The 27091-nt window shown below is 37.3% G+C and overlaps 1 protein-coding gene and 1 long non-coding RNA gene across 4 annotated transcripts in view; one reads left to right on the forward strand and one right to left on the reverse strand.

Annotated features, from left to right (window-relative positions):
• Nucleotides 1–1130: 1130 nt before the first annotated feature.
• On the reverse strand, nucleotides 1131–26981 carry LOC140326609 (uncharacterized). Of its 2 annotated transcripts, XR_011919906.1 has the most exons (4): nucleotides 26943–26981; nucleotides 10268–10370; nucleotides 4797–4853; nucleotides 1131–1693 (listed from the first exon to the last, which is right to left on the reverse strand). It is a non-coding gene; the product is annotated as an uncharacterized lncRNA (long non-coding RNA). The 2 variants fall into 2 exon arrangements; XR_011919907.1 differs by lacking the exon at nucleotides 4797–4853.
• The window catches only part of GC (GC vitamin D binding protein), a 48504-nt gene continuing 45285 nt past the window's right edge, over nucleotides 23873–27091 (forward strand). For both annotated transcript variants that reach the window (XM_072405355.1, XM_072405356.1), the window contains exon 1: nucleotides 23873–23998. In XM_072405355.1, coding sequence (XP_072261456.1) covers nucleotides 23941–23998 — 58 coding nt within the window. In that variant the 5' untranslated portion in view covers nucleotides 23873–23940. The remainder of the gene's footprint in view (nucleotides 23999–27091) is intronic.

A 27091-nucleotide genomic window follows, 5' to 3' on the forward strand; every position in this document is an offset into this window, starting at 1 on the left:
TATATGTTGTTGCACCTCCGCTGGCATATTTTTGACAACTTAATTTAATTGAGGGATTGACTAATAAAAAACAATATTCTTCATTACTAGATTCTAACTATCTTGTATAGCAGTTGGCAGATTTACTTTGCAGGACCGTTTTTTTCAATTTCCACCCAAACATTCTAATTGCTTAGAAGTCAGACTGTTTGCTGGCCATGTCATTGGGCCTAATTTATTAGATAGACTATAATGGATGATTCTGGATGATCCAACAAAATTAAATGGATTTAATTTGCTGTTAGTTGGCAAATGTTTTCAATCCATTCCAGGTTTGATTTACCTGACACATATAAGTCACAAATTGGTGTGTGGAAATTTGATTGTATTCCCCAGGCAGTCTTTTTTGTATTTTATATGAATGACACTAAACAAAACCTCTGTGGCTAATGCGGATTTGAGATTTATCATTGAATTTTACCTTCATACCATCATCTACAGTTCATGTCTGCTTCTCTTTAATCCAATATAAACTTATTTTCTTCTTTATAGGTGTTAATGATTGTTTACATTTGGCTTTTCCAAATGCAGATTCAAATTTTCTTAAGCTCATTTCATACAATTCAATCATAAACATTGACTTATGTCTCCACCCATTTGTTTTGTTTTTTTCCCTTGATGTGTATTTCCTATTTTCCGGGCATATTGCTTTGAGTTTTTTGTCTTGATGCTTTGATTTCCTTATCTATTTGTATGTTTCCCTTTTCATTAAAACTAGGTGATTCTAGAATTAAATCTTTTCTGCAGGAAAGGCATGTTTTACAATGGCAGAATGTTTAGCTGTTAAATAAAATAGTTTTGTGTCATATCTGTGATGTTTTTTCAGTAGCAAAGCAAAACAGATAAATGAACATTGCCCAAGAGTAGTAATTTCATATTAATTTTTGCCAGGAATTGTACAACAACCTTTGAAAGTGATACAATAAATTAACTTTTTTTTTTCTTGACAGCCCCTGAAAATAAGATTGTCATCAGAACTGTAGGTTGGAGGAGGTCATGGAGACGCAGAAAAACTTAATGTATTGTATTTTATGGGGACACTTGGTAGCTGAAGCTGAGGAAAGTTATTTTATTCAATTTAATACCAGGATTTGAATGGCTTAAAGCTGTATATGTTGTGTTTAGGTACCTTTATGCCTTACATTTATGAAAATGTAATATTTTAATTGAAATCTTACATTTATTAAAATGTGGTGAAATCCTTGGGTAACATTCAATTCATTAAACATAAAACCTGTGCACATGGTCCTATTAAGATAGCAGTTGATAAGGATTGCGGTTTAAGACCTACCCAGCCCAGTACTAGAAACACTTGCATTCACTGTTAAAGAAAAAAAAAATAATTCAACTTAACTGCAACTAGGGCAGTTAAAAATAGAGAGTGGTAGGATAAGGATGCTGCCAAAAGCATGGTGAGGTGTCACAATGCTCTTCATAGTTCATGAAATATAAATCCAATTTCCAATATTTCTCTGGTTAAAGCCTTTACAGCTGACTAGAAGTTCAGCATATAAAATATCTTCTTCCTTTTGATGGAGGAAAGTCCTTCTTTGGGTGCGAACATCATTGACAAGTGAAATAGACATTTCCTGTTGACCGCCATGTGGCGGGGTCAACCAGTCTACTGCAGTGTGGGATAGGTTGGTCTTGGCTCCTAGAAGGTTAGAACATAGACTTAGATGAGCAAAAAAAGGCTTTTCGTGTAAAATACTTCCTATTGTGCCCAGAGATGGGTTTTAAAATGATAGAACCACAATTATAGGTACATACACTTAAATTATAAAGGGACAAAGCAATTACAAAAAATAATTGGTGACTGGTTTTGTTATCTTTTGAAGGAGATTTGGAGAATGTATAATATATTAGGTGAATCCTCTCTCCCAAATAATGCTTAAAGTTGTAAGGAAAATTTAGGCAGCACGGTGGCTTAGCAGTTAGCACCTTCAAATCTTTACCAGGATATGGTCAAAAATGTATCTTTGTCTGTATTAAATAACAAATGATTATGGTAGATTGTGAGCCCCTTTGAGGGACAGCTAGTGACATGACTATGGACTTTGTGAAGTGCTGTGTAATATATTGGCGCTATACAAACTAATAATAATGAATAGGCATCTTCACATTTTGAAATGCATAGTCATATTTTCAGGAAAATACCTAATCAGTCTTGTAATCTAGGAAGCTCTGCCAATCAGCCAACTAGCTAATCAGCTTGCTTCATGGTTGCCAGCACGGTTGGCCTGCTACTGCCTCCTGAACTGAACAAGTATTACATTTGAGCTGGCAATACAGTTTTTTTTTTTTTTTTTTTTTTTTTTTTTTTTTTTTTTTTTTACTATCTCTTCATTTATAATGATAAAAAATAATGTCTTTCCACTAGAGTGCCTAACCTTAAATTATTCTGATTGAAAACATTGTAATATTTATAAGGCAGTTAGAAATTTTTCTACATACTCGTTCATTACAATAGTAACATTGGGATGAAAACATTTCTACAAATTTAGTAACACGAACATTATTACCATTTAGGGTTATATTTGTTGTACAGTAAATAATCAGAGCTTGTCAGACTCATCACACATAACAAAGTTAATATTCTTGTTTCCCTGTGCCGTTATTTAAATCACATATATAATAGAGGTACTATGAACTGTTACACTGGTCCTTTTACAATACAGCATTATTCTAGGACACATAATATAAGTAGGTTCTATGCTGTAATTAAGAATATATAAATACCTCAGATGGCCATACATGTACTCACCCTAACAAATTCTTAGTTGGGCCTAATGCTTTTGTCATAGTTGAATATATGAAAATAATTAGGAACGGCACCCTAAGTGGTTAAAGAGAAGTGCATCTGCATACCATGTAGGGTTTGGGCAATAAAGTGTTTTCCACTTCACTGTGTATGGGGTCATACTTTTTTAGACAAAATTGAGCATAGAAGAAAAAATATGCCCCTAATAATTTGCACTCATAAACTTAAGCTTACCAGACAGAGTGTTAAAGTGAAACTAAATTCAAATATTCCTTCAATAGATTTGTCACACTTTATTATTTCTAGAAACAGACTCCTGATTAACAATGGGTGTTTCGAATGTTTACATTATCTTGGTTTCACTTTCCCAAGGACGCTGGCTCTGCCCAATTGGAATCAACTCCTTGCTGTGGGCAGAATGTCAGGATTGGATATTGCTGATGATGATTAGATACATGCAATTTTGTAGGTACATTGGATTCCATCTTATGTAAGAGACAAATATTAGGGCAGATGTTGTATTTCCGTTTAGTTACAGATGCCATATAATCTAATGTCTCCTTCCAATTTTTTTAAAATGTGGTTGTCTGGACACAACCATAGTAAATGTAACATATTAGGGAGTGGTTTCAAGCATTTGGGACAATCTGTTAGCCTGTCTGGCCATTGCGCATTAGGAGGAATATCAAAACCCATATACGATCTGTCTATTATTTTACATTTTATTTCCCGTCAACTTTAGCTAGTCACTGTTTTTAATGTCCTCTGCTAGCCATCTTTAATGTAGTCCCATGTTGTATCCAATGGGCGTTCAATGAGATCTTCCCATTTAGACAATAAAGGGCCCTGGAGGGGTATCTCTATGGTGGTCATATTTCTCAAGATCCCATGGATCCATGAAAGGGATTTACAAAAAATGAATTGTAAAAAGGAACCTGTGATGCCCATAGGATGCATTACTTTTCATAGCCATTCCCATTTCACATAATCAAATACTTTCTCCATGTCCAAGGCTAACAATGCCAATGAACGCAGAGAAGTCATGTCCAACCTAGCTTTTTCCGTCACTAGTAGTACTTTACGTACATTTGCAGTGGCAAACCCCCCCATCACAAATCGCGCCTGGGATGATGAAATTAACAGTGGTGTTAATCTATTTGCCATAGTTTTGGAGAGTAATTTAACATCTTGGTTCAGTAGAGAAATAGGTCTATATGAACTAGGATCCAATAAATCCTTACCTTTTTTGGGTAATAGCCTAATAGATGCCTTCTTTCCTGTGGGGGGGGTATTCTTTATGTTCTAGATGATTTAAACGATCCGCCAATGGTGTTACCAATTCCGGGGCAAATGCCCTATAGAAATATGTATTAAAGCCATCTGGGCCAGGAGCTTTAACTCGTGGAAGGTTACCTATCACTCCCAAAATCTCTTCTGTTGTGACTAGTCTATTAAAACAGTCTCGGTCCTCTCCATTAAGGGATGCTAGTTTCACACCTTCTAGAAAGTCACTCTGCTCCTGCTCAGTTACTTGTCGTTCATAGAATGTACTGTAGAAATTTTCAAAAATGTATTTGATGACCCCTGGAGATTTTACAATATGCCCCTTGGCTGGTGATATGGTTGACCATTGGTTCAATTTCCACTGACGGGATCCCTGGCACCAAGGTAGTAGAAATGAGGAACTTATCTATTCTAGAAATGAAGTCATGTCTATTTGAGAAATATGAAAAATCACGTTCCAGGGGGTGTGGATGCCTCCAGTAATCCAGCACCTGGAGAGATTAACAAAAGGTTACCAATGCAACATCCGCAGATGTGATCACTGGGGACTTTGAAGGAAGCAAGGCCAACCTATCTTCCTGGTTGTGCATCACAGCACTCCAGTATCCCCCTAAAACCCATCATTTGCCCTATACTTTAAGCAGATGGACATTATGTTATGAAAATTTTTTTTGTCAAACACATTTGGACCATATACATTTGTTATCAATACCTCTTTGGCTCCCGCCGTCAATCTTGCAATCATCCACCTTCCAGCTTCCTCATCAGCCTGGAGGGAGCATAAGAGTCACATATGTTCTTTGTGTACCAAAATCATTCCCCCCATCTTTATGACCTTTAGCTGGTGCTCCTACCACAGGACCCACCCAGGATTTCTGCATGGGATGGAGTTTGTGTTGCTTAAGGTGAGTTTCTTATATTAAAGGCCTGTCTGCTTGTTGTTTCTTGAAGTCTAGAACTAAGAACTTGTGATTTTTTTCTGTGCTATGCCTAATCCTTCACCATTCCACATTATTACCTTAATCGGGTGTCCGAATTCGTAAATTTCTCTGCAATTGCTTTGTTGATAGTAATGGTTGCAAGTAAACATCCAGGGATGCCCTGTGCTTATCCCCACTAAAAATGTTGCTTGCATAAAACACTCCATTGGCTTAAAAAACAGGCAACATATAAAACTTGAATGAAAGTAAATAGGATAAGTTAAAAAACATGTATCGTACTTCTATTTTTCCTGATGGTTAAACATAGGTAGTGAGCATTTTTCTGTGCAGTGTATGTAGGTCCTGCACCAGAGTCACGTAGCTGGAGTGGAAGTTCTTAAACTGACTATTAGTGCTATAAAAAAAAAAGCAGTCAGTCTATACAGTTCTGTCTGTTGCCTGAATATGAAAAGTTCAACAAAGGTGTAAGAACATTCGGTGGTGGCAAGGTATAATATGTACGTCTCAAGTGCCTATTGCTTATCCTGAAGGGGATGTCCCCCTCTTGGTAGGTGAAGGAGTGGCATGGCATGTCTCATTTAACCCATCTCCCATACCTTCTATAAATTTCTTTGCCCTTTGTCAAGACTACGTGAACTATGCATGAGTTCCATTCAGTCGATTCACTCTCAAGGTGGCCAGATATGCCAATGTAATTTGATCAGTTTATCCACCAAATTTAACATATGGAGTTAAAAGATTTGCTAATCCTGGTCAGTTCTGCAGAGTAATCAGCGAACACCAAAAGTTTATGTCCCACTGCTATTAAGGCTCTCTGTGTTCTATATGCTTGTAAAATTTATTGGTGGTCTTGATAATCATAGTAATGAGCAACGATTAGGGATCTTTGTTGCTCTCATGCAGCAGCACACCTGAAGCAAGTTTCTCCAGTCACAGAATAGGGTGGTAAAGAAATGTTCTGTTCATGAGTTCAGCGTGTTGGAAACCCTATAAGCAACATGAAGCATAAATGAATTAGAGAATTACATATGAACCACACATTCCTTGTGAGGCAAATTTCACTGGTGAAAGCTGCACGTGCCAGTACAAATCTACTTTTAAGGATGCCATCTGCCAATCCATGGGTAACTATAGTTAAAGAAATTTGTGGAAATTGTGCAGTTAGATCAGGGGTGAGCAAACTCTGGTCTTTAGGCCAGATACGGCCTAGCCAGTAGTCTGTTTCGGCCTAATGTCCCCCTGGTCAAGCGGCCTAATCCCGGCCGGCCAGGGTCAGCAACCCGCAGCTCTTGAGCCTTCTTGTTATGCCTCCCTTCCCTTAACACTTCCGCCCCCGGGGTAAGGAGACATTCCCTCTCCTCCTTCTGCCGCCGGGGTTAGGGGACATTCCCTCTCCTCTGTATGCATTACGGAGGAGAGGGATTTCCCTTCAGGGATGTTCCCTCTCGTTCGTATGCATTGCCAAGGAAAGGGATTTCTCTTCAGGGGTGTTCCTGGTGGAGGGCGGAGCCATAAGCAAGAGAGAGAGAGAGTCCTTCTTGACCTCCTTAAATGGCCTATTAGCCAAAAAAGTTTGCTGACACCTGAGTTAGATCATAAAATGTGTGAACAGCTTCAGAGATGTGTGGATATCTAGCAATTCACTGCCTCAAGCTATGAAACCATTTTATCTCACAAATCCATACACATAAACAACCCATAATATAAATAAAGGGCCTGATTTATTAAAGCTCTCCAAGACTGAAGGTGATAAACTATCATGGGAGAACCTATGTGATCATGCAAAACTAGAATAGCTTTGGTCGGGATTGAAAAAAAATTCAAATCAAAAGGAAAAGAGTTTTATTAAATCAATTCCAGGTTTGCCAGATTACCCAAGTTATCCCGTAACAGTCTATGTTCTCCAGTCTTGGGGAGCTTTAATAAATCAGACCCAAAACCTTTAGTGTTACAGAATCCTAACCTTGTTCTCCATTCAACAAATGTTCTTGCTCTTTCAACTGCCAAATAAAAACCTAAAAACACATATAGAGGTACAATATATATATATATAGTAGTTAAACCTAAATGCAAATCTAAAAAAACAATAATTATGTCCAACAATTTTATTGAGCAACTCGGTATGTCGCTCAATACAACAGAGCTAGTGCAATAATGTTTTTCTTTTCTAATAATTCTGTATTTCAATATTTTTTATAAAGTTTTCACAAAAATAAGTCAATAACAACAATGCTATAACAGAAAGCAAAGACACATTGTGTATGCACATACATTTAAAACATTAAACACTGCAAACAGCGCCCAAGCAAAATTTTTTTGCCACATCCAGGTATACATTGAATGGAAGACACCTTAGAAGCTGATACGTATATACCAGGAAAGGACAAAAAGACATTAGTAAACCGTGTTTGAGCAGTGCATGAACAATTCTCGTGTCCTATCTATAAGACAAGGGAAATAACAAACATAAAAAATAAAAACTACAAAGGAGGGGGAAAGGGAAGGTAGAGGAAGTTTGAAAGGCGAACATGACCAATGCAGTATACCCAAAAGTGATTTAACAGAGATCAATGGCTATGTACTGTTGAAAGAAATCCAAGGCTCCCAAATATCGTCAAATTTATCTAAAGAGTTCTTTAGGGTATGAGTAAGTCTATCATTCACCATAATCCAATCTAATTTGGTGACAATGGGATCCAGAGATATTGAGGATGACTTCCAAGCTTTAGCCAATGAAATTCTGCCAGCCAGTAAGATCAATCTAATCAGTTTCATCGTGGGTCTAGGGAGGGACACCGCAAGCTTGTTAAACAGGGCAGCCCCCACAATACTACAAATCTCCTGGTGTAAAATTCTGGAAATCAATCCAAATACCTCGTCCCAATATTCCTTAGCAATTGGACAAGACCACCAGATATGCAGAAAAGAGCACCTAGAATCACAGCCTCGGAAACATAGGGGAGAGGCTGATGGGAACATTTTTGCTAGTCTAGCTGGAGTGAGATACCATCTAAGTGCTACTTTATAGTTGGCTTCCACCACAGCAGAGTTCAGGGAGACCTTGGAAAGAGAGTATACCTTATCCCACCACTCTTCCAATTCCCATGAGGTACCCAGTTCAGATTCCCAGTCTAGCATATATTGCAGTTTGCTGGGGGGGGCTACTAAGGCCAAGTAAATGACAGAAATTTACCCTCTGGTAGAGGCTATTGAGGTGCATGTGCTTTCGAATGGGGAGGGGCGCATGGGTCTCGGGGCCTTTCCAATTATCGTGTTGATTTATGAAGTCAATTGTCTATAGCGAAAATGTTCCGTTGGAGGAATTTTAAATTTACTGGTCAAATAATCCCATGCAAACACTGCGCGAACATCTATCAAATCTTTCACCCAACTAAAGCCCTTGGAGATCCACCAATTAAAGTTCACTGGGTGTTGGCCGGGCGGGAAGTCTGGGTTATTCCAGAGTAGGGTTAAAGGTTTATGATAGGAGGATAGTTTCCGGTGATTGCTGAATTTATCCCATAGCTAGATGGAAAGAGACAGAGCCGGGCATTTTATAGTTCCTCTCGGACTTTTTCTGCGCCACATAAGAGATTCTATAGAGCCCAGAAAGCCATCCTGGTTCTCTATCTCAACCCACTGAGGTCGAGCTGCGTGCAAAGTGCTTAGTGAGACTTGTGCCACCTGTGCTGCCACATAGTAGTATTTCAGATGTGGAACTCCCAGGCCTCCCATGCGCTTAGGGGCAAATAGAGTATCTTTACAAATTCTGGCCTTCTTCCCTGCCCAGATAAACTTCATTATTCTAGACTGAAGGAGTACAATCTTCTTCATGGGGACCTGAATTGGGAGAGTACGAAATAGAAAAAGTAATCTAGGGAGTAGATTCATTTTGATGGCAGCAATCTCCCCCAGCCACGAAGGAGGGGAGAGGGACCACCTCTGGAGGTCGGCATAAAATTTTTTAAACAGGGGCGTATAGTTAAGCCTATAGATTCTACTGTAGGCGGGGGTCAACTGGATACCCAGATCCTGAATGGAATCCTTATGCCAGCTGAAGTCAAATTTTTCCTTAACCACTGTTAGCGTCCCTGTGGGAATATTTATATTGAGGGCCTGAGACTTAGCTTTATTTACCCGCAGGCCTGAGCACAGAGAAAAATCATCCAGAAGTTTCAGTAGGTTGGGCAAAGTGGTAATTGGGGAGGTGATAAACATCAAAATATCATCAGCAAAGAGGGCACATTTGTGTTCAACCTGACTACAACTAACTCCTTTGATGTTAGGATCCATTCGCATTGCTATCTCTAGAGGTTCAACTGCTAGGCCAAACAAAAGTGGCGAGAGAGGACATCTCTGTCTGGTCCCCCTTTTAATTGGGATAGCTTTAGAAAAAATCTCCCTAGCGAAATTTTCACTTCTGGGGAGTCATAGAGAGCCAGCAGCAAATTAGTAAAGTGGGCACCAAAGTCCATTCTGGAGAGAACCCGAAATAGATATCTCCAGGATAGACTGTCAAATGCCTTTTGGAGGTCCAGGGAAAGCAACATAGCATGGCGTGGGAGGCCCCCGTCCCAGCTGGAGTTTACCACCGAAATGAGGTCAATAGCCCTTCTCGTTTGATCCGAGGCCTGCCTGTGTTGCATAAAGCCCACCTGGTCCGGGTGGATATACGCTCCGAAAAAGGAGCCCAGTCGGGTTGACGTGATCTTCGTCAGAATTTTAAGGTCACAAATAATCAAAGAAATGGGCCTATAACTGGCTACTTCTGATACATCTTTTCCTGGTTTAGGGATCACACTAATGCTCTATTGGCATCACCCAATTGAGAGTTCCCCTCCCGCAGATAAATAAAATATGCCACCAAATGTGGCGCCAATACAGGGCTGAATGTTTTGTAGTACAATTTAGAAAAACCATCTGAGCCAGATGAACTGCCCAATTTGAGAAATCTAAAGACCCCATTCAATTCCTCAATTGTAAATGGTCGTTCCAGGATTGCTTTATGTTTGGGATGCAGTTTGGGGAGGTCAAGCTTACCAAGAAACCCTTCAATTCCCATTCTGGAGAGTCTTCGGAACTGTATAAACGACTGTAAAAATCCTCAAAAGCTGACAATTTTTCTATTAATTCTGACTGGTTTTAGCTATAGTAGAAACAAAGTAAGTAGTACTTTTCAAGATGCCGGGCAGTTAGGCTGTAAGTTTTAAAAGCTCCATTTTCATGTTTGACTAGAGCATACCTTTGAGTTACTGTTGTGCCACTTCATATGTATCCAGTGTCATACAGTTCAGCCTTCTGTACTTTGCTGTTTCATACTGTGCAATTGTTACAATATACTTTGCCTGTAAAATACAAGATAGGTTTGCAGCATACAGTTCTTTTCTGCTAACTATAACAATAAAATGATATTTGAAAAAAAAATGCAGTCCAGGATTTTGCATGCTTCATATGTTGGCTGTTAACTGTTATTTCAGATTATAGCTGTCAATAAAACAGCTGTAGCACACGAGAAAGTAAATCTGTAAAGCAGCTAGAGCTTGTTATTGCAGAAATTCCTACAGGGAATATGTGGACATATTTGTAAAACCTACTCGTTATTTATTTCTATTACTTTGCATTGTCTGTATGTTTCTCATTTCATTTGTCTGAGTCAATGTCATGGTTAATGGATTTAATCTAGTGACCTTTGTCTTCTGATAACTGTATATGGAGGTATATGTTTCTAATGTATGTTTCACAGTGTTTAGTGAATACTCTGGAACTTCATGTCATTTTTCATTGTAAGAAAGTTTCCAAGGAACATTTAATCCTTGAGAATGAATTAAAAATTTTATTAAGTGCCCACATCAAATCAACTAGTTGCATCAGGGCTGATGATACCACAAATACACCAACTGGGATGAAGATATTTTAAGGTGATAAGTCATACACAATTGTTTTATAACCACTATATAGTGTTTTTCATTTTACTTTCTTTCCCTAAACGACTACCCATAGAGATAACAAAATATAGTATTTGCTGTTATCTATACTTCTTTGGTCACCTTGGGAACAAAGTGAATCATGCGAGGACATCAGTGTCAGCTCAGTGCCCAAATGGTATGTTTTCCTGAATGTTTGCTAGTTAAAGATCTAAAGGTGCCCGTAGACAGGCTTTTACTTTCCTGCAATCAAAGGGTTTGAGATATCTGCTTGTCTTTAAAGGCATCATATGAGTGCTAAGACCCACCTTTGTCCAGACTTTACCCTATAGCATAGGAAAACATCAGGTCTACTTGAATTTTATTCACATGGTACCATTGGCTGTCTAAAGTTCCCCTTAACTCTCGCTAGGAGGCTTTTCAAAGTATGCCCAAAAGCTTAAAACTAGGATAAATGTGTCTCCATTTTCATTTCTTTACAAGCTTTTAAATGTTTTATCACCAAAACTATCAAATACATTTTGGTAAAGTAACATTTTATTTTTTGAAAGCATTTATTTTATGATAGGATTTTTGTGTGCTCATAACTTTACATAGAAGAAAACATTTCTTACTTACTTTCCTCGCTACCCTGCTGATTTATTCAACGGGCCTGATTAAAGCTCTCCAAGGCAGGAGAGAATACATTTTCATCAGTAAAGCTGGGTGATCCAGCAAAACTAAAATGGATTTCCTAAAATAATTTGCAATTTGTTAGCAAATATTTAATCCTGGACCAGATATATTTCAGGTTTGTTGGATCACTCAGCTTCACTAATGAAACTGTATTCTCTCCAGCCTTGGAGAGCTTAATTGAATCAAGCTCTATGTGAGGAGATAATTGAAGTACCCAGATGTCAAGGAGCATGTGATGCATTCTGGCAAAGGATTGGCATACTTGGCCAATCATTGCTGTCACATGGGTTGTCCATAGCTAATTTGCTTCACTTCCAAAAGCGTAATGCAAATAGTAGGAGAGCGAAATAAAGGTAAGTATATATTCCTGTACATATAGGGCTAAGTTACAGGGATCATTTTGGTTTGCCCTGTATGTACAAGTACTTTTTCACTTTAAAACTTAGTATTTAGACAAGTGCATGTGCTAATATTTTGGGGCATAGTACAAGTGTTTGTATTTTTTATCACACCAAACTGTTTCAAAATTTCAGTAAGAAAACTCCACACAATATGATTTACAATGTACAATTCGCCAGAGTTTAATGTATTAGATGGTAATTAATCAAATATATACATATATATAATTTATTAGATGGTTATTATCAAATATGTATTAGCCCCTAACTACTAAAGTAGTAGAAGATCTATGGCAGAACATAAGCCTAGCAGCCCTCATGAGATTTCTCCTTCCTGCTACTGGCATGAGTACACATGTAAGCACTGTTTGAATTATGATTAAACGTTTACCTCTTCAAATATGTTAGATAAATTAACATTTACCAAAACACTATAGTTGGTCTGTTAAGAAAATAAGATTTTGCTAATGGCTGCATGAGGAATTGCACTGTGGTAATTGTGCATACAGGCACAGGCAGAATACAGGCAGAGGGCAAAGGACTATTCACTGCTTGCGGTATCCCTGTAGAAAAATTCACTCATTGGGCCTGATTTAATAAATCTCACCAAGGCTGGAGAAAATACAGACCCATTGGGTCTAATTTATTAAAGTTCTGCAAGACTGGAGAGAAGTCACTTCATAAGTGAAGCTGGGTGATCCAGCAAACCTAGAATGAATCTGGCCCAGGCCTGAAAACATTTGCTTACAAATAGCAATGGACTTTGATAAAATCCATTCCAGGTTTGCTGGATCACCCAGCTTCACTGATGAAAATGTATCTTCTCCAGCCTTGGGAGAGCTTTAATGAATCAAGGCCATTGACTCATCACATCATGTAGAGAGACCTTTGCTTTCATATTTCAGAACTTTCCTTGATGACTGGAGATTAAAGAGCACATTAAAGAAGCAGCAGCAGAGTTGAAAAAGCATAAATTAAATTAGATGATCTCACCTTGCAGATATACAGGCCAATGCACAGTAGTGTCTAGGCATATGAAATGCATTGATTTTGTAAAGAAATTCATGACAAAAAAAGATTTTTGTGTACTGCATAGGAAATTAACATATTAGGTGATCCTTATAGCATAGGTATTAGTTGCATAGAAACATAAAACAAGAAGTCTAAGAGGAACAATTGATAAAGTTAAAAGGCTAACTAACCAGTCATTTCAATAACAGAATAGTCAGTGTAGATTTAAACAAAAAGGTTTTCACTATATATATGTGTGTGTATATATATATATATATATATATATATATATATATATATCAAATATGCAGTATATAGTCAAATTTTCTACTGAACAAATGCTGTATCTGTTTCATCTATAAAACCAACGTTACATCTCCAGTAATGCAAGTCTAAAAGTCATCCAAATATAATTAAGGTAAAAGGTATAGAACATGCAGAGATTTTCTTCCTGATATCTCTAATTTTGCCTGTACCTACATGGAGGATCGAGAGAAGAAACAAACATTCTTTTACTCGCATTTTCTCTGGAATTTTACCCAATGCAACTAAAGTGCAAGTAAAGTTCTGTGACCATATAACATGAAAACACATTATGAGACATGAATAAAACGTCAAAATTGGAGTTCCTAGATATTTCAGAAGCTTCTACCAGCATTTGTATTACATGGCTATGATTCTTGGTAATCTGCACATCAAAACTGCCCACAACTTGAGATGGAGAGTAAAGCTGCGTACACACTTCCAATTTTTATCGTTCAAAATGAACGACGAATGAACGACGAACGATCGATTGGGCAAAAATCGTTCGTAAAAAAAGTAACCAACGACGCCGACGAACGAGGAAAGTCGTTGGAAATGAATGACCGGACCGGCGGATCGGATTGGACGACCATCGTTGACCATCGTTCGTGTGTACGATCGTTCATTGATCGTCCATGGTCTGAGCATGCGTGATGAACGAACGTTCCTGCGGTGCACGTAACTTCCTGTATCGTTCAAACGATCGCATCTATTGTGTGTACAATATCTACGAACGATCGTGTCGTTATCTGTATGTACAGGATCGGTGCTATACGATCGTTCGCAGATATCGTGCAGGATCGTTCGTCGTTCGTTTACCAATGATAATAATTGGAAGTGTGTACGTAGCTTAACAATTTACCTAGGTTGCTGGCACAGCTGATTTCAGCAGTTGCTGAACAAGGTAAACATGAAGTGGGGGAGCAAGGACACCCTCCATAACCCTGTAAGGTCAAGGTGACTGTCTCTTTAAAAAAAAATCAAGTTAAAAAATCAATTTTTAATGTCCCAATACAAAGGCAAATTCTGGTCCTCTTAATTACCTTTTTCTTTGAATATGACCTGGCTTAGGCAAAAGATATTTTGTGTGGGAGTTAATCAAAATGAACTGAATAACTGAATATTTTTATGCTTCAACAGAATGTGATATGTTCATCTTGCAATGTTCTAGTATAAAAACCATGGCACTGTAATTTTAATGATGCTGATAATATTATACCTACAGATGAACACTGATACTAAACAAAACAGTACGGTACCAATATGCATCCCTGTGTAGGTTTCTAGGCTTTATACTTCAGTTACAATAACAAGAAAAGTTCAGATATTATTTTTAAAAGCTATGGGATTGCATTTTCTTGCATTCTCAAATTTAATTGCATGCTAGACTGGTTATTTTTTAAGGAAATACATTGAATGTTTAAGATGCATTCTCAGGATATCTTTAGTCTGTAGTGAATGGACAAGCACAACAATCTCTTGATGTGATGGTTTTGGCTTGTAGTACATGAATTAGAGACACTTTCAATTATGTCTCTGGTCTGCAGTGAATGGATGAGCTGAATTATCAGTGATATGTCTGGTCCACAGTGAATGGATGGGCTCTATTTATCCGCGGTATGTCTGATCTGTAGTAAATGGATGAGCTGTATTTATCAGTGATATTCCTGGTCTGGCAATCATTGAAGTCTCTAGTACCTAGTAAATATATAAGTTACATTCTTAGTGGATGTTAGTGGATTCTTGTCAGATTATTTTAGATAAACTGCATTCTCAGAAATATAATTTCAAGCATAATGGATGATAGGATGAGTTTTTGGTGATGTTACTGGTCTGTTGAGTATGCAGGATACACGGAATGCATTCTAATTGATGTTGATGCTTCACTGTGTTTTTAAATTCGTTTCAGTGGTTTTAGTTTGAAGTGTATTTTGCACGTATTTATGGATTAGGAACTTATTGTGTTTATTATTGTGCCCTGCAAAAAAAGCAAAAATGCTAAATTTAAGAAACAAGACAGAGTTGATCCACACACTAAACATTAACATAAAAATTATTTTGACGCAGTTGGGGGGTTATTTCTTATAAACAGACCACTGTATTGAAGACTTTCAATGTTTGGGTTCACAAAAAGGAAACCCTGGATCTATGAATAACTCTGCAAAAAGAGATGGAAAATGGATGTAGTTTTTAAATCAAAATCAAATAGTTTTATGGCTATTTTCATCTTAGTGATTCACCTTCCACCTATTCCAGAGCTCACTTCTCTTGATCCTTAGCTAATATTTATACCTTTATTACCCTTTGTTGCTTTGGTTTTTTTTTCTTGCAGAGATTTTTGACTATGTAGATCTTTCAACATTCTGCTATACTTTTGTGTATCAGTACTGAATTAACAAAGTAGTAGGTATACCCACAAAAGGGGTTAGTTAGTAATGTCTTAAACCATGCCATTAACCCCCCTAGCTTTCTAATTCTGTCAGTTTTTTGATGCAAAAAGTGATCCTATTTTTTTTTATATAGAAATTTTTGTTTTTATTGTGGGCCTGTAATTTTTAGGATTAACTCCCGGGTATGATAATTATACTTATTTATTATATTATAATCATAAATTATAATATAATACATAATTATAAAAAATAATGAAATATTAGGCCACAGCAGTGTAATTTATCAAAAAACAATTTTATCAAAAATTTATTGATAAATAATTGATAAATAATAATATAAGTTAAATGCAGATTTTAGAAAAAAAAATTATTTAAATTTTTAGTAGACATCCCGGGTGTGGTAGATTTTGAAGCAGGGTGCTGCAAAAAGTCCAACATCACAGTCAGGACAGTAAAACCTGGTTTCTTTGCGTTTCTTCCTTCCTCTGTCATCAGTCTTTGAGCAGCAAACCACGCACATCCTTGTAGGTGCTGCCTTTTTCTGGGTTGATGGGATGTATTCAACAAAGTGACGACCGGTCAGGCGTTCTGGGTTGACAATAGTGGAAGCACGACGTCCAGGTCTATTCATAGCCACTGATGATGTTTGGTGGTTCTTGACTATGGATTCGGAAACTTGCAAAATGAAGTCTGAATGATTCACAGGCCTCTGACTTTTTTTTTTGTACAGAACGTAGGCATTCAATAGGCACTGCTCAACTAGATGCCTGAAAATCATTATGTAGTACTTCCTTTGCTGTTTCCTCATAGCTGGGTAGAATGTCATGGCCTGGTCAGCTCTGTCGACACCTCCCATGGTGTTATTGTAGTCAGTCACCACCTGTGGCTTCATCACTTCTTTCCCACGTTTTGTGTGTACCAGAACGGTGGAGGCATCATGGACAGTAGTCATCAGGCACACATCTTTCTTGTCACGCCATTTTAGGGCCATCATCCTTCCTTTCTGCCAGGCAAAAATTTCTCCTGTCTTCAGCTTCCCTTTTGCAATCAGTGCTGGCAGGTTGTGCCAGTTAGCCCTAACGGTTCCATACGCATCTGTTCTGTGTTGCAGAAGGAACTCATAAAGCTCAGGAGAGGTGTAGAAATTTTCAGTTATGACACAATAGCCCTGACCTAGCAATGGCTCAATGAGGGATAGCACTGAAGATGTTGCCAATCCATAATGGCTGTATCTGGGGTTGAACCCTGTCCCTTTTCCAGTGTACAGTACTGTATTCTATATGTAGCCAGATGAGGATTCGCACAGTATATACGTTTTTACATCAAATCGTGCCCTCTTTGATGCAATGTACTGCACCCAGCTGAGCCTCCCCTTGTAAGCCATTAGACTTTCATCAAGGCTGACATCTCTTTCTGGCACATAGGTTTGCTGGAAATTTTGTAGAATCATCTGAGACACTTCCCAAATTTTCTTGAGTTTTGGTGCAGGATGGGTGGTCTCATCAAATTCTTCACTGTTTGCGAAATGCAAGTACTTCATGATGAAGGAAAAGCGGTATTCTGGCATGACTGTGCCAAAGAATGGAGTGGCAATCATTTTATTCTTAGACCAGTACCACTTCTGCAGGGGTTTGCCCACAACTCCCTGCAGGATCACCAAGCCCAAAAACAGGCAAATGTCATCTTTGGTCACAGGTTCCCACTTTCTGCTTCTTGCAAACCTGTTGTCCAGCGTACCTGCATAAAACAAAATAAAAAATTTATTTTAGGATATGTTCTTTTATAGTGTGAAGGTTGCAAGTATTATGTTAGCAAACACAGAGCAGCATATATGTTTGCAAAAAAAAATTAGCAAAAAAATTCAAAAAATTAGCAAACACAAGAGCGGCTTACCTGTTTGTCTCTGCAACAATTTTTTCGATAACTTCATCGGTCAAAAACAACTTCAGGTATGCCAGGGGGCTGTCGCATTCAGCCTCAATTTTCATCCCAGGTGCGCCGGTGAATGGAAATCTTGGCGGTGCTGCCTGGTCCACATCAAGGTCAATAGGACACCATGTGCGCACAGCACTGACCTCAGGTTCAGTTCACTTTCACTGTCTGATGACAAATTCCCTGGTGAATCACTATCGCTCGATTCCACAAGGGACTCTAAATCGCTATCGCTGCTTTCAAATTCCTCCAAAACAGCCCTTGCGCCGTCGAGATGTCGTTTGGATGCCATGTGGTCTCCAGCAATCAGTCAGGAACAATCAAGGTCAAAGACAAAGTGATCAAATGATACATTCAGGAAGTGATTTAAAAGTCATCAAAAGGTTAGATCAAATTCAGGGCTAATAGTGGGCAAAATGTATATCAGGGCACTGGCCAATGATGCTTGGTGCACTAAAATGTGTTTTTATACTTTTATTTTATAGTGTTTTTACTGTAAAAAAAAACTGTCTTGCCGGGTGATGCGGTGGGGATGTCCCGCCCTGCTCACTCTACTGAAGCCAACGAAGCTGCTCGCATCACACGGAGGCTGATCTCTGGGTGATACGAGCAGCTGCAGTAAATTCCGGGGGTGATGCCAGCAGGAAATCGCCGCTGGCATCACCCCCGGAATTTACTATTGGTGATCGCATCTGCAGTTAGATGTGATGCACCATCAGAAATTCTGATCATCTGATCGCCGCTGGAGCGCGGGGCTGAGGTAAGGGGGACCCCCAAAGTTACCCTGAGTGTGACTCGGGGTTACTGCTTTTTGCATGTTTTTTCCACCCTGAGTCACACTCGGGATTACCGCTAGGGGGGTTAAAGCAGAAAGTTTGTTGTTCAAGTGATAATGTTTCTAACTTGTGTTAAAACCTAAAGCTTTGAGGATTAACAGACCATTAGGCTTTACATAATTCCAAAATGGTTCCTAAAACTCACATATTTATACACATCATTTTACATTGAGAAACACTGAAATATACATGTTCAAAAAACAACTAATGAAAATTTAAAAAAGGAGAATAGGGAAAAGTACTTTTTACATGAGTATTAAGCAAACTGACAACTATGTGGATTGCTATGACCCTCTTTTTTTGCCCTTGTCATTTATTGTTGACTGTCCCACTGTTATATACACCTTATGAAATGTGTATAACAACAAAATCACTTTTAGTCTGTATACATTTAGCTCCTGATTTGAAAGGTTTTGGACTTTTATTTGTGACAGGTGTTTGGATCATGGCATAGCTTTTAGGCAATTATGATTTCCATGGACATGCTGAGCTAAACTCTGTCTGATTATCTGTGCCTTTAATTCACATGCAAATCTGCCAATTAAAAAATATGATGACACACATTGAAATGAATGACTAAAATAATGAAAATAGGCATTTGCACAGATTATTATTGGTACTTTTGGGTTAATTAGCATGCAAGTGTTGAGGCTGATAAGCTTTTTATGTTTGTTTTAAAATTTTCTGGCATGTTGCAAGTTCCACCTGCACCAGTGCACCTGGTTGTATTGTACTCTCTTTGTTTACTCTTGACATGTGTGTTCCTTGATTGCATAAAACTATAAGCTATATATTAGGACATATACTATATTGTGTCACAATTTTATTGTTAAAATGAAAAGACCACAGTGCTTCCATCAATCACCTTTTCTTTGGAACAAAAATAAAGTCTAGGCCAAGAACAATTAGTGGTGCATATTCATTTTTTGTGTATTCAATGTTTTGCAAGATAATGTCAGAGGACCTTTGGGCAAACTATTTAACTTGCAAAAAGGTATTTCTAAAATTCTACAAACAGCCATCATATACAGATAGTAACCTATAGCAAGCAGATAACACCTTTTAACAGTTTTGTAGTGGGAAAGAAAGCATTTTTGTTTTTTATTATTATTATTAATATCAATAATAATAACAAGAGCTTGAATTTGATTCTAAGGCGAAATGGAAGTCAATGGAAGCCAATGGAAGTCAGTCAAAAAGATTGCCCAGTGAAAAAGCAGTTCAGGATGGAAGAACCAGAGTCTGTGTTGGAGTCCAGGTGGAAACCCAATGATGATTCAGTCCAAAGGCATGAGATGGGAATTGCAGAATGTAAGTGTGTCCAATCCTGTTTCTTGGTTCTATTCCCTGGATTAATTGCCACTGCACATGAAATTTGGCATGTGACTATGCCTGATGTTTAAATAGAAGTGCATTGGGCTCTTAATATAGTTAATCAAGTCAATCAAGTTCAACCACTAAGGAAATAAACATATCCCAGATATAAAACCCTGTGGACATAGGTGATCTAAAGGAAGGCAAAAAAAAAAACCTGGTACAATTTGCTCCAACAGGGGCAAAAAAAATTCCTTCCTGATTCCATGAGACAATCGGATGTTCCCTGGATCAACAGTCTCTGTTTTCCTTACTTTAAAGCCTTAATACCCAGTTATATTCTGTGCTTCTAGAAAAGCATTCAGCTTTTTCTTAAAGCAATCTATAGTAGTTGATGAAACTACTTCCCGAGGGAGCCTGTTCCACATTTTTATGGATCTTACAGTGAAGAATCCCTTCCTTATCCAGAGCTTAAACTTCTTTCCTCCAGACGCAAAAAGTGCCCTCTTGTTCTTTGTATTGATTTTAAAGTTAATAGTAGGGAAGAGAGTTCCCTATATGAACCATTTATATATGTACACAGGGTGATCATATCCCCCCTTAAACTTCTCTTCTCAAGGGAGGATAAATTCAGTTCAGCTAATCTCTCCTCATAGCTGAGCTCCTCCATTCCTTTTATTAATTTAGTTGCCCTGAATTTGGGATATCAGTTGAACCTGGGTAAGGGAGGGCTTATCAGGGCAATAAATATCAATGTGCACTTAAAATACAAGACATACCATAACCAGTTAAATTTGGATTGTATCGCAGAAATGGAAACAGTTCATGAAGGCAGTCAGAACATGTGACATACCTGTTGTAAAAAAGAAAAATGCTGGTTAGGTGAAGGCAGGTGTAGGAGGTGGATTCCTTAGTGATGTTAGTTGATGTTATTCATTCAGTAGGTAAGTGTTTGCCGATAGGGATAGCAAGGGATAAAGGGACATAGTTGCTCTTAGTTAGCTGTTCTGCAGATCTTCCATGTATATTTACTTTTCTCTATCTAGTGTTCCAATATAACGAGTTAATCTTCATAACTGACAAGGTATTCCAATCTTGGTGACAGTCAATCTTATCTACATTCCAATTTTTATTTATTTTTTGGGAGATAGGCGGCACATGAAGGGTCCCAGTTGTTATGCATTGCAAGTAATATATTAAAATGAGCAGGGAGCAAAGTGACAGAAAAATTAGCTTATCAGTTCGCAGCTTCTCTTTTCATTGTTGAGAGACAAGAGGTGAATTCTGTAAGGGTCAAGTCTGACTGCTGGATTTTTTATGCACTGAAAATCAGAGTGTGTTGTATCTGCTGCACTTAAACCGAGTTAATTGTAGTATTAGAATGTACTGAACTGTGACTATGTATTCCATCAATCACCTTTTCTTTGGAACAAATATACTCTAGGCCAAGAACAATTAGTGGTGCATATTCATTTTTTGTTATTCAATGTTTTGCAATATAATGTCAGAGGACTTTTGGGCAAACTATTTAACTTGCAAAAAGGTATTTCTAAAATTGTACAAACAGCCATCATATACAGATAGTAACCTATAGCAAGCAGATAACACATTTTACCAGTTTTGTAGTGGGGAAAAAAAGCATTTTTGTTTTTTTATTAATATTAATATCATCAATATTACAACAATAAACAGGATTTATATAGCACCAACATATTATGCAGCACTGTACATTAAATAGGGATAGCAAATGACAGACAGATACAGACAGTGACACAGGAGAAGGAAGGGACCCTGTCCTGAAGAGTTTACAATCTAGGAGGTGGGGAAAGTATCACACAATAGGAGGGGAGATATGGAATGGCTGAAAGTAGTGTGGATTTGAAGAGACAAAAGAAGACTGGTAGGCAAATTTGAAAAGATGGGTTTTGAGTGCTCTTTTAAAGGAGCAGAAAGGTTATGAGTGAGGAAGTCATTAGTAGGTCATTACAGGAGCGAAGAGAGCGGAAGGGGGTGTATTTTACTACCAGGTCAGAAGTGTACTACCAGGTAAAATGTACTGAACTGTGACTATGTATTCTCTCCCCTCGCCCACTACTTTAGTCCATGTTTTTTTTTTTTTGATAGGTTAGGGTAAGTGGGCTGTAATTTAGTTTTTCAGAGTTTATTTTTTACGCAAGAGGTGTATTTTATTTTTAGTAGGTAAGACCTAATTTACAATATTGTGCATCATACACTTATTGCTGACACTCTTTATGGAACACATCACCCATTGCTTGTATTATGAAGTAGGATGAAAGGATTTCCCCTTCATTCTATCTGGATGCAGAGCAGGCAGTTGTCTGCAAGTGCTTCTAATAAACTTACTATGAATTGTCAGTAAATGATTTTAGATTATGTCTGCAGGTGGATGAGCTAGGTTATGTGTAAGTATTTCTGTTTTCAGGTATTCAATATGAGAAAAAAATGCCAAAACCATGGAGGTAAAGAGGGCTCAGCAACATAAAAGTGAGGGGACATCAGGAAGGAAGTTGAGGCAGTGATATTTACATATCTGCACTTTAGTGCAAAAAGGGGCTCCAGCAGAGAGGATCCGATGATGATGAGGTGTCAATGACCAATGCTTATCAACTGTCAACTGTCAATGCTTATCACTAATTAAAGAGAAACAATTTTTTAAGGGTGAGACATATTTTTTCTGGGGGGAGCTTTTAGAGGATTAGACAAATCAGCTGTCCTAATCCATCTAGTTGCACTGCCTCACAGGTATAGGGCCACTTCTAGGGCCAGTCCAGTTCTGCTTTGGCAGTACCTTTGCAATCGTGGTGGGAAAACAAGCTCATCAATCATCATATATGCAGTATTTTGGCACCTTTTGAAAATAATGGATTGGGCACTGGAGGAACAGCGGTGGTAGGAAGTTGAAGACTTAGTGTAACCTTTCCTGCTGCCTCCTTCTCTGTGTTGGTATGGGCAGTTGGTGACTAGGAAGAGGAGAAGATGGGGCAAAATTCAGTGTAACTTTTCACCCCTTCAAAACTCATATTCGCTGACTTTGGTATTAGATTGGATGAGAATCGATTACAATGTTTTTATGTCTAAAGAATTCTGTATTTATCTTTGCAATAATAAATACACAGCACTACCTAGTAGACAAATATGAAAACAACAGGCAATATCCAACCAATGTATTTCCATCATAACTTCACAGAAGGAGAACATTTTTTTTCCTATGTAATCAGGTCCCATTGATCCACCTCAAGAATTTTTGTGACAATAATATGTTTAGGGACTTGCAATTAAATTGAAAATGTGGCAGTCACAGACTTTAATGTAAACATACTGAAATACCAGCAAATTGGATTTCTGCTTGTACTTTAGACAACATTTTGCTGATGTTGTTTGTAAAAATCATAACATGACAATTTTAAAGCATTCCCGAGTGTGCAGGAAAGGGAGAAAATGCTACATCTCAACCAATTAAGCATGTTAACCTTATGAAAGTGTCTGTGAATGTGCCTTGCTAGTATGATTTAAATAAAAGCAGGACAAACTAGAAAAAAATATTGCAATTTTTTAAAAATTATAACAACTTGCAACATATTTGTTTGAAGTATTTGAGTTTAGATACACTTTAAGACATACAATAATAAATGTAAATGTTATGAATTTAGGTATTAAAAATAATGAGAACATACAGATATGAGTTACCCTAAAATATGTTAATGATAGCATGATATACATAGGAGAAATGGAAGCCCCCAAGGACATAATATAAGATCCATTACTGTATGTCACCCGGAGACAATCTCCTATCAAGGTCCCCCACTGTTATGTGTTGTGCTTTATTTTGTTGATATTACTCCCAAAAAATCAGCAGTACAGATCCTATTTTTTTTTAAGGTGTACATGAAAGTAATTTTTTTTATTGTTAATGATTGATTGAGTTGCAAAATTCAACAACAGAATATCTTTGTTTGTCTTCACATAGCCCTTTTTTGTTTATGTTGAAAGTAAAGGTCAGGGTTTTACACCCCTTGTAGCAGCCCTAAAATTAATCATTTATCTGCTTACCTCCTATATAAATCTGAATCCAACATGTTTGGCTGAGTTTTCTGGAGCTTACAATTTCAAAATGAAAGGAGTAATTTCCCTGCTTTTCTTCCTATCCTTAAGCCATGCAGACCCCAGAGGTGAGATACAAAATGATATTTATCTGTAGGAAAACGCTGTAGTTGCTCTCATGATACATAGACAGCTTATGGATGATGTGGATCAAATCTCATCTGGTTATGGGTGGCAAAAAAATGGCTATACTGTAATAATATATACATATATATATATATATATATATATATATTGAAGCAGAGTCAGAGTTTTAGATTATGGGGGGCAAGCTTTATTAGCCAAGCTTTATCCCATGCGTATAACCACAGTATGGGTATGGGTATAACCACAGATATTTATTCTGTTTACCTTTTTTTACATCATAGTACCAAGACATTCCTCCTCTGGTTGTATATGTAGATTCCATCACTCTTTAAATACTGTATATGATTTATATATATATATATATATATATATATATATATATATATATATATCTTTATTGTAAGAACCCACTTCCTCAGATCAATAGCCATGATGATTGATCATGGTCTAGCTATTAAAAAAAACAAAAATATATGCATTGCCCATAACAAACACTTGAATGAATTAGAGAATGAAAGCAACAATCTCACTGGTATTTCTTGACATCCAATTAAATGTTTTCCTGATGGCAGACATTACCTGTAGTTGTTTACTTGTGGATGTTAAAATACATTCATCACTGCATTCCATAATGTGATCTAAAAAGTGCTCTAGGCATTCATTGATTATACTTCAGTCATGTCATATTGCAGCTTGCTTACCTTTAGGCTTTGTGTAACCATACTGTAGTAAATTTGAATGTACATGAAAGCCACTTTGCAAAAGTTAACATCTACACCGCTGATAAATAATAGAACAGAAAAAATTGCAGCTTGAGGACAGAAGAAAAGTTAGATAAATTATGTTAAACTTCTCTAATCTTTGAAAAGTTTTAAATAGTAAGGATAGCATGCTAACATTTTAAAATACACTTACATTTATCAGAGACTCTATGTTAGTTGATGCCAAGCTAAGGTGGTAAATTCAGCTTATGAAACATTTATTTGTGCTCAAGCTCTGTACCACTTAAGTGTATGTATTACTAAACATTACTGGGCAATATGAATTTACAACCCACCCTTTCACTGCCTTCCTGTGCTCTTCCATTGCACCACATGCTAACCAAAAATCCAAAAAACAGCTCTCTGTAAACTCTAGTACGGCCTGATTGGAGCTTACAATGGCTTTTGGACTCCAGGTGACAGTGATCAAACACCCAGGAAAATTAAGAAAGGTATATGTTTCCTGTAGGTAAAATCACCAGGTATTTTACAGGACTCCAAGGGATATAGTATATAGTGAAAGGGATGAGCTAATACGTACAGTTCCGATTACCTTTCAAAGGTAATTCTTTTTTTTTGTTTGTTTTGTTTTTTTCTTTTTTATTAATTGTATTTGAATGTTATTTTTTTCATTTGTAATTTAATTTAGTCCAAATGTACAACCTGCTGGTATACTTGAAATTGTGTAGTTTAATTGTTTATAGTAGGCTGTGTTAAAGTAGACAAAAACTAAAATTATTACCTTACATAAAAGGGTAGACAACCTTTTTTATAAATATATACATAAAAAAAAAACTTTTTTTTCGGAGGGAGGGGATTTAAAACTCTTAAAAAAAAGGGTAAAGACATTACAAATGTATCTAAGGAGGCTTCTGGCTGCTGCTTCTTCGCATGCCTGATATATCATTAATAAACAGGCCCTTCTCCTCCTTGAGCAATTATCACCCCCTGAGATGTACTATTTGATATGGATGGATTTGATAGAAGAACAACAGTAACAAAAAAAGCTAACAACATCAAAATAAATCATCTAAATGAATGAGTATAAGCATGTTGATTTGCTGCTGTTCACAAGAGCTGCAGTTACCAGTAGTGCGAGACACTGTTTCCTTAACATCTATCTGAACTAGCTCTTACAGAGGTGTCTTTGGCTTAACAGTGTTGTCTGTGATTTGGCAGGTACTTTATATGTTTGTTAGTGGAATACAAAACATTGTAACTCCTGTCCTTCACACCTAGAGTTCATATGAGGTGCCCACGACCTCTCCCAGGCACCACGTATGTAGGCTGCTTACAATAAAAATTCTTCAAATCCTACAATTCTAAAAAATCTTTTTATAAGAACAAAACTGTAAAGACTGTCAAACAGCTCACCTCACAGCTACCACTGAGAGTTCAGTTCAAGCTGTCACGTAGCAGTTCAAGCTGCCTAGCAGCTCTATTCTGGTATTGACTGAGGAAGAAGATATTGGTATTGACTGTATTCTCCTAAAAGATGACACTTTTTGACAACACAGCACAGAGTTCTTTAACATTTTTATAATATAAATAAATATAATTTCTTTCCAACTGTGGCCCTATGTTGTGAGCACGTTTCCTGGTGCCTCAGCTTGACTAGATAGTGTTGTTACCATTTAGCATCTGTTATGAACACTTCTTTCTAATATCTCCCAAGAACTGTGCTGTAAATGTATTGTGTTTCCGTTCAGGAATGAAAAAGGAAATTGTTTTGTTTATTTTTGATGGACAAATGAGTTAGAAAATAATCAGCAGTTCATCCTATGTAAACTAAAGTTTGCAGCACAGACTGCACAGCCAGACATTACAGGGACAAATTAGGCAGAAGCTGAACTGCTAAATGTGGGGCATGCAATTTGTTTTAGTTATAAAACTAGGTCTGCTTTAAGTATTTTTTCAGGGGAAATACAAAAGAATTCTTTGTGAAACACTTTTAAGAAGCTAAGTACAGAAATCGCTTTTCTGTAATTTCTTTTCTGTAATAAAGCAAATAAAAAATGCAATATAACAACCCTGTTCATTCTAAGTTTCTAAGAACAGCATATCCATAAATAAACTTTATATTCTAAGAAAAGTGCAACAAACATTCAATCAAATTTGAATTATTACACTACATTTAAAGTAAAAAAAAGTAGGTTTAGTTTACCTTCAGGTTTAACCCGGATTTTAGGATCTTTCCCCATGGAACACCTAAGCTGCTAAAAATATATTTTCAGTTGCAAAGCATGAGTAAACATTAGGCTAACACAATTGGGTTAATTTATTAAAGGAGTATAGGGTATTCAAAGAGCAAAG

Source organism: Pyxicephalus adspersus, chromosome 3 (genome assembly GCF_032062135.1).
Source record: "Pyxicephalus adspersus chromosome 3, UCB_Pads_2.0, whole genome shotgun sequence".
Classification (NCBI taxonomy): domain Eukaryota; kingdom Metazoa; phylum Chordata; class Amphibia; order Anura; family Pyxicephalidae; genus Pyxicephalus; species Pyxicephalus adspersus.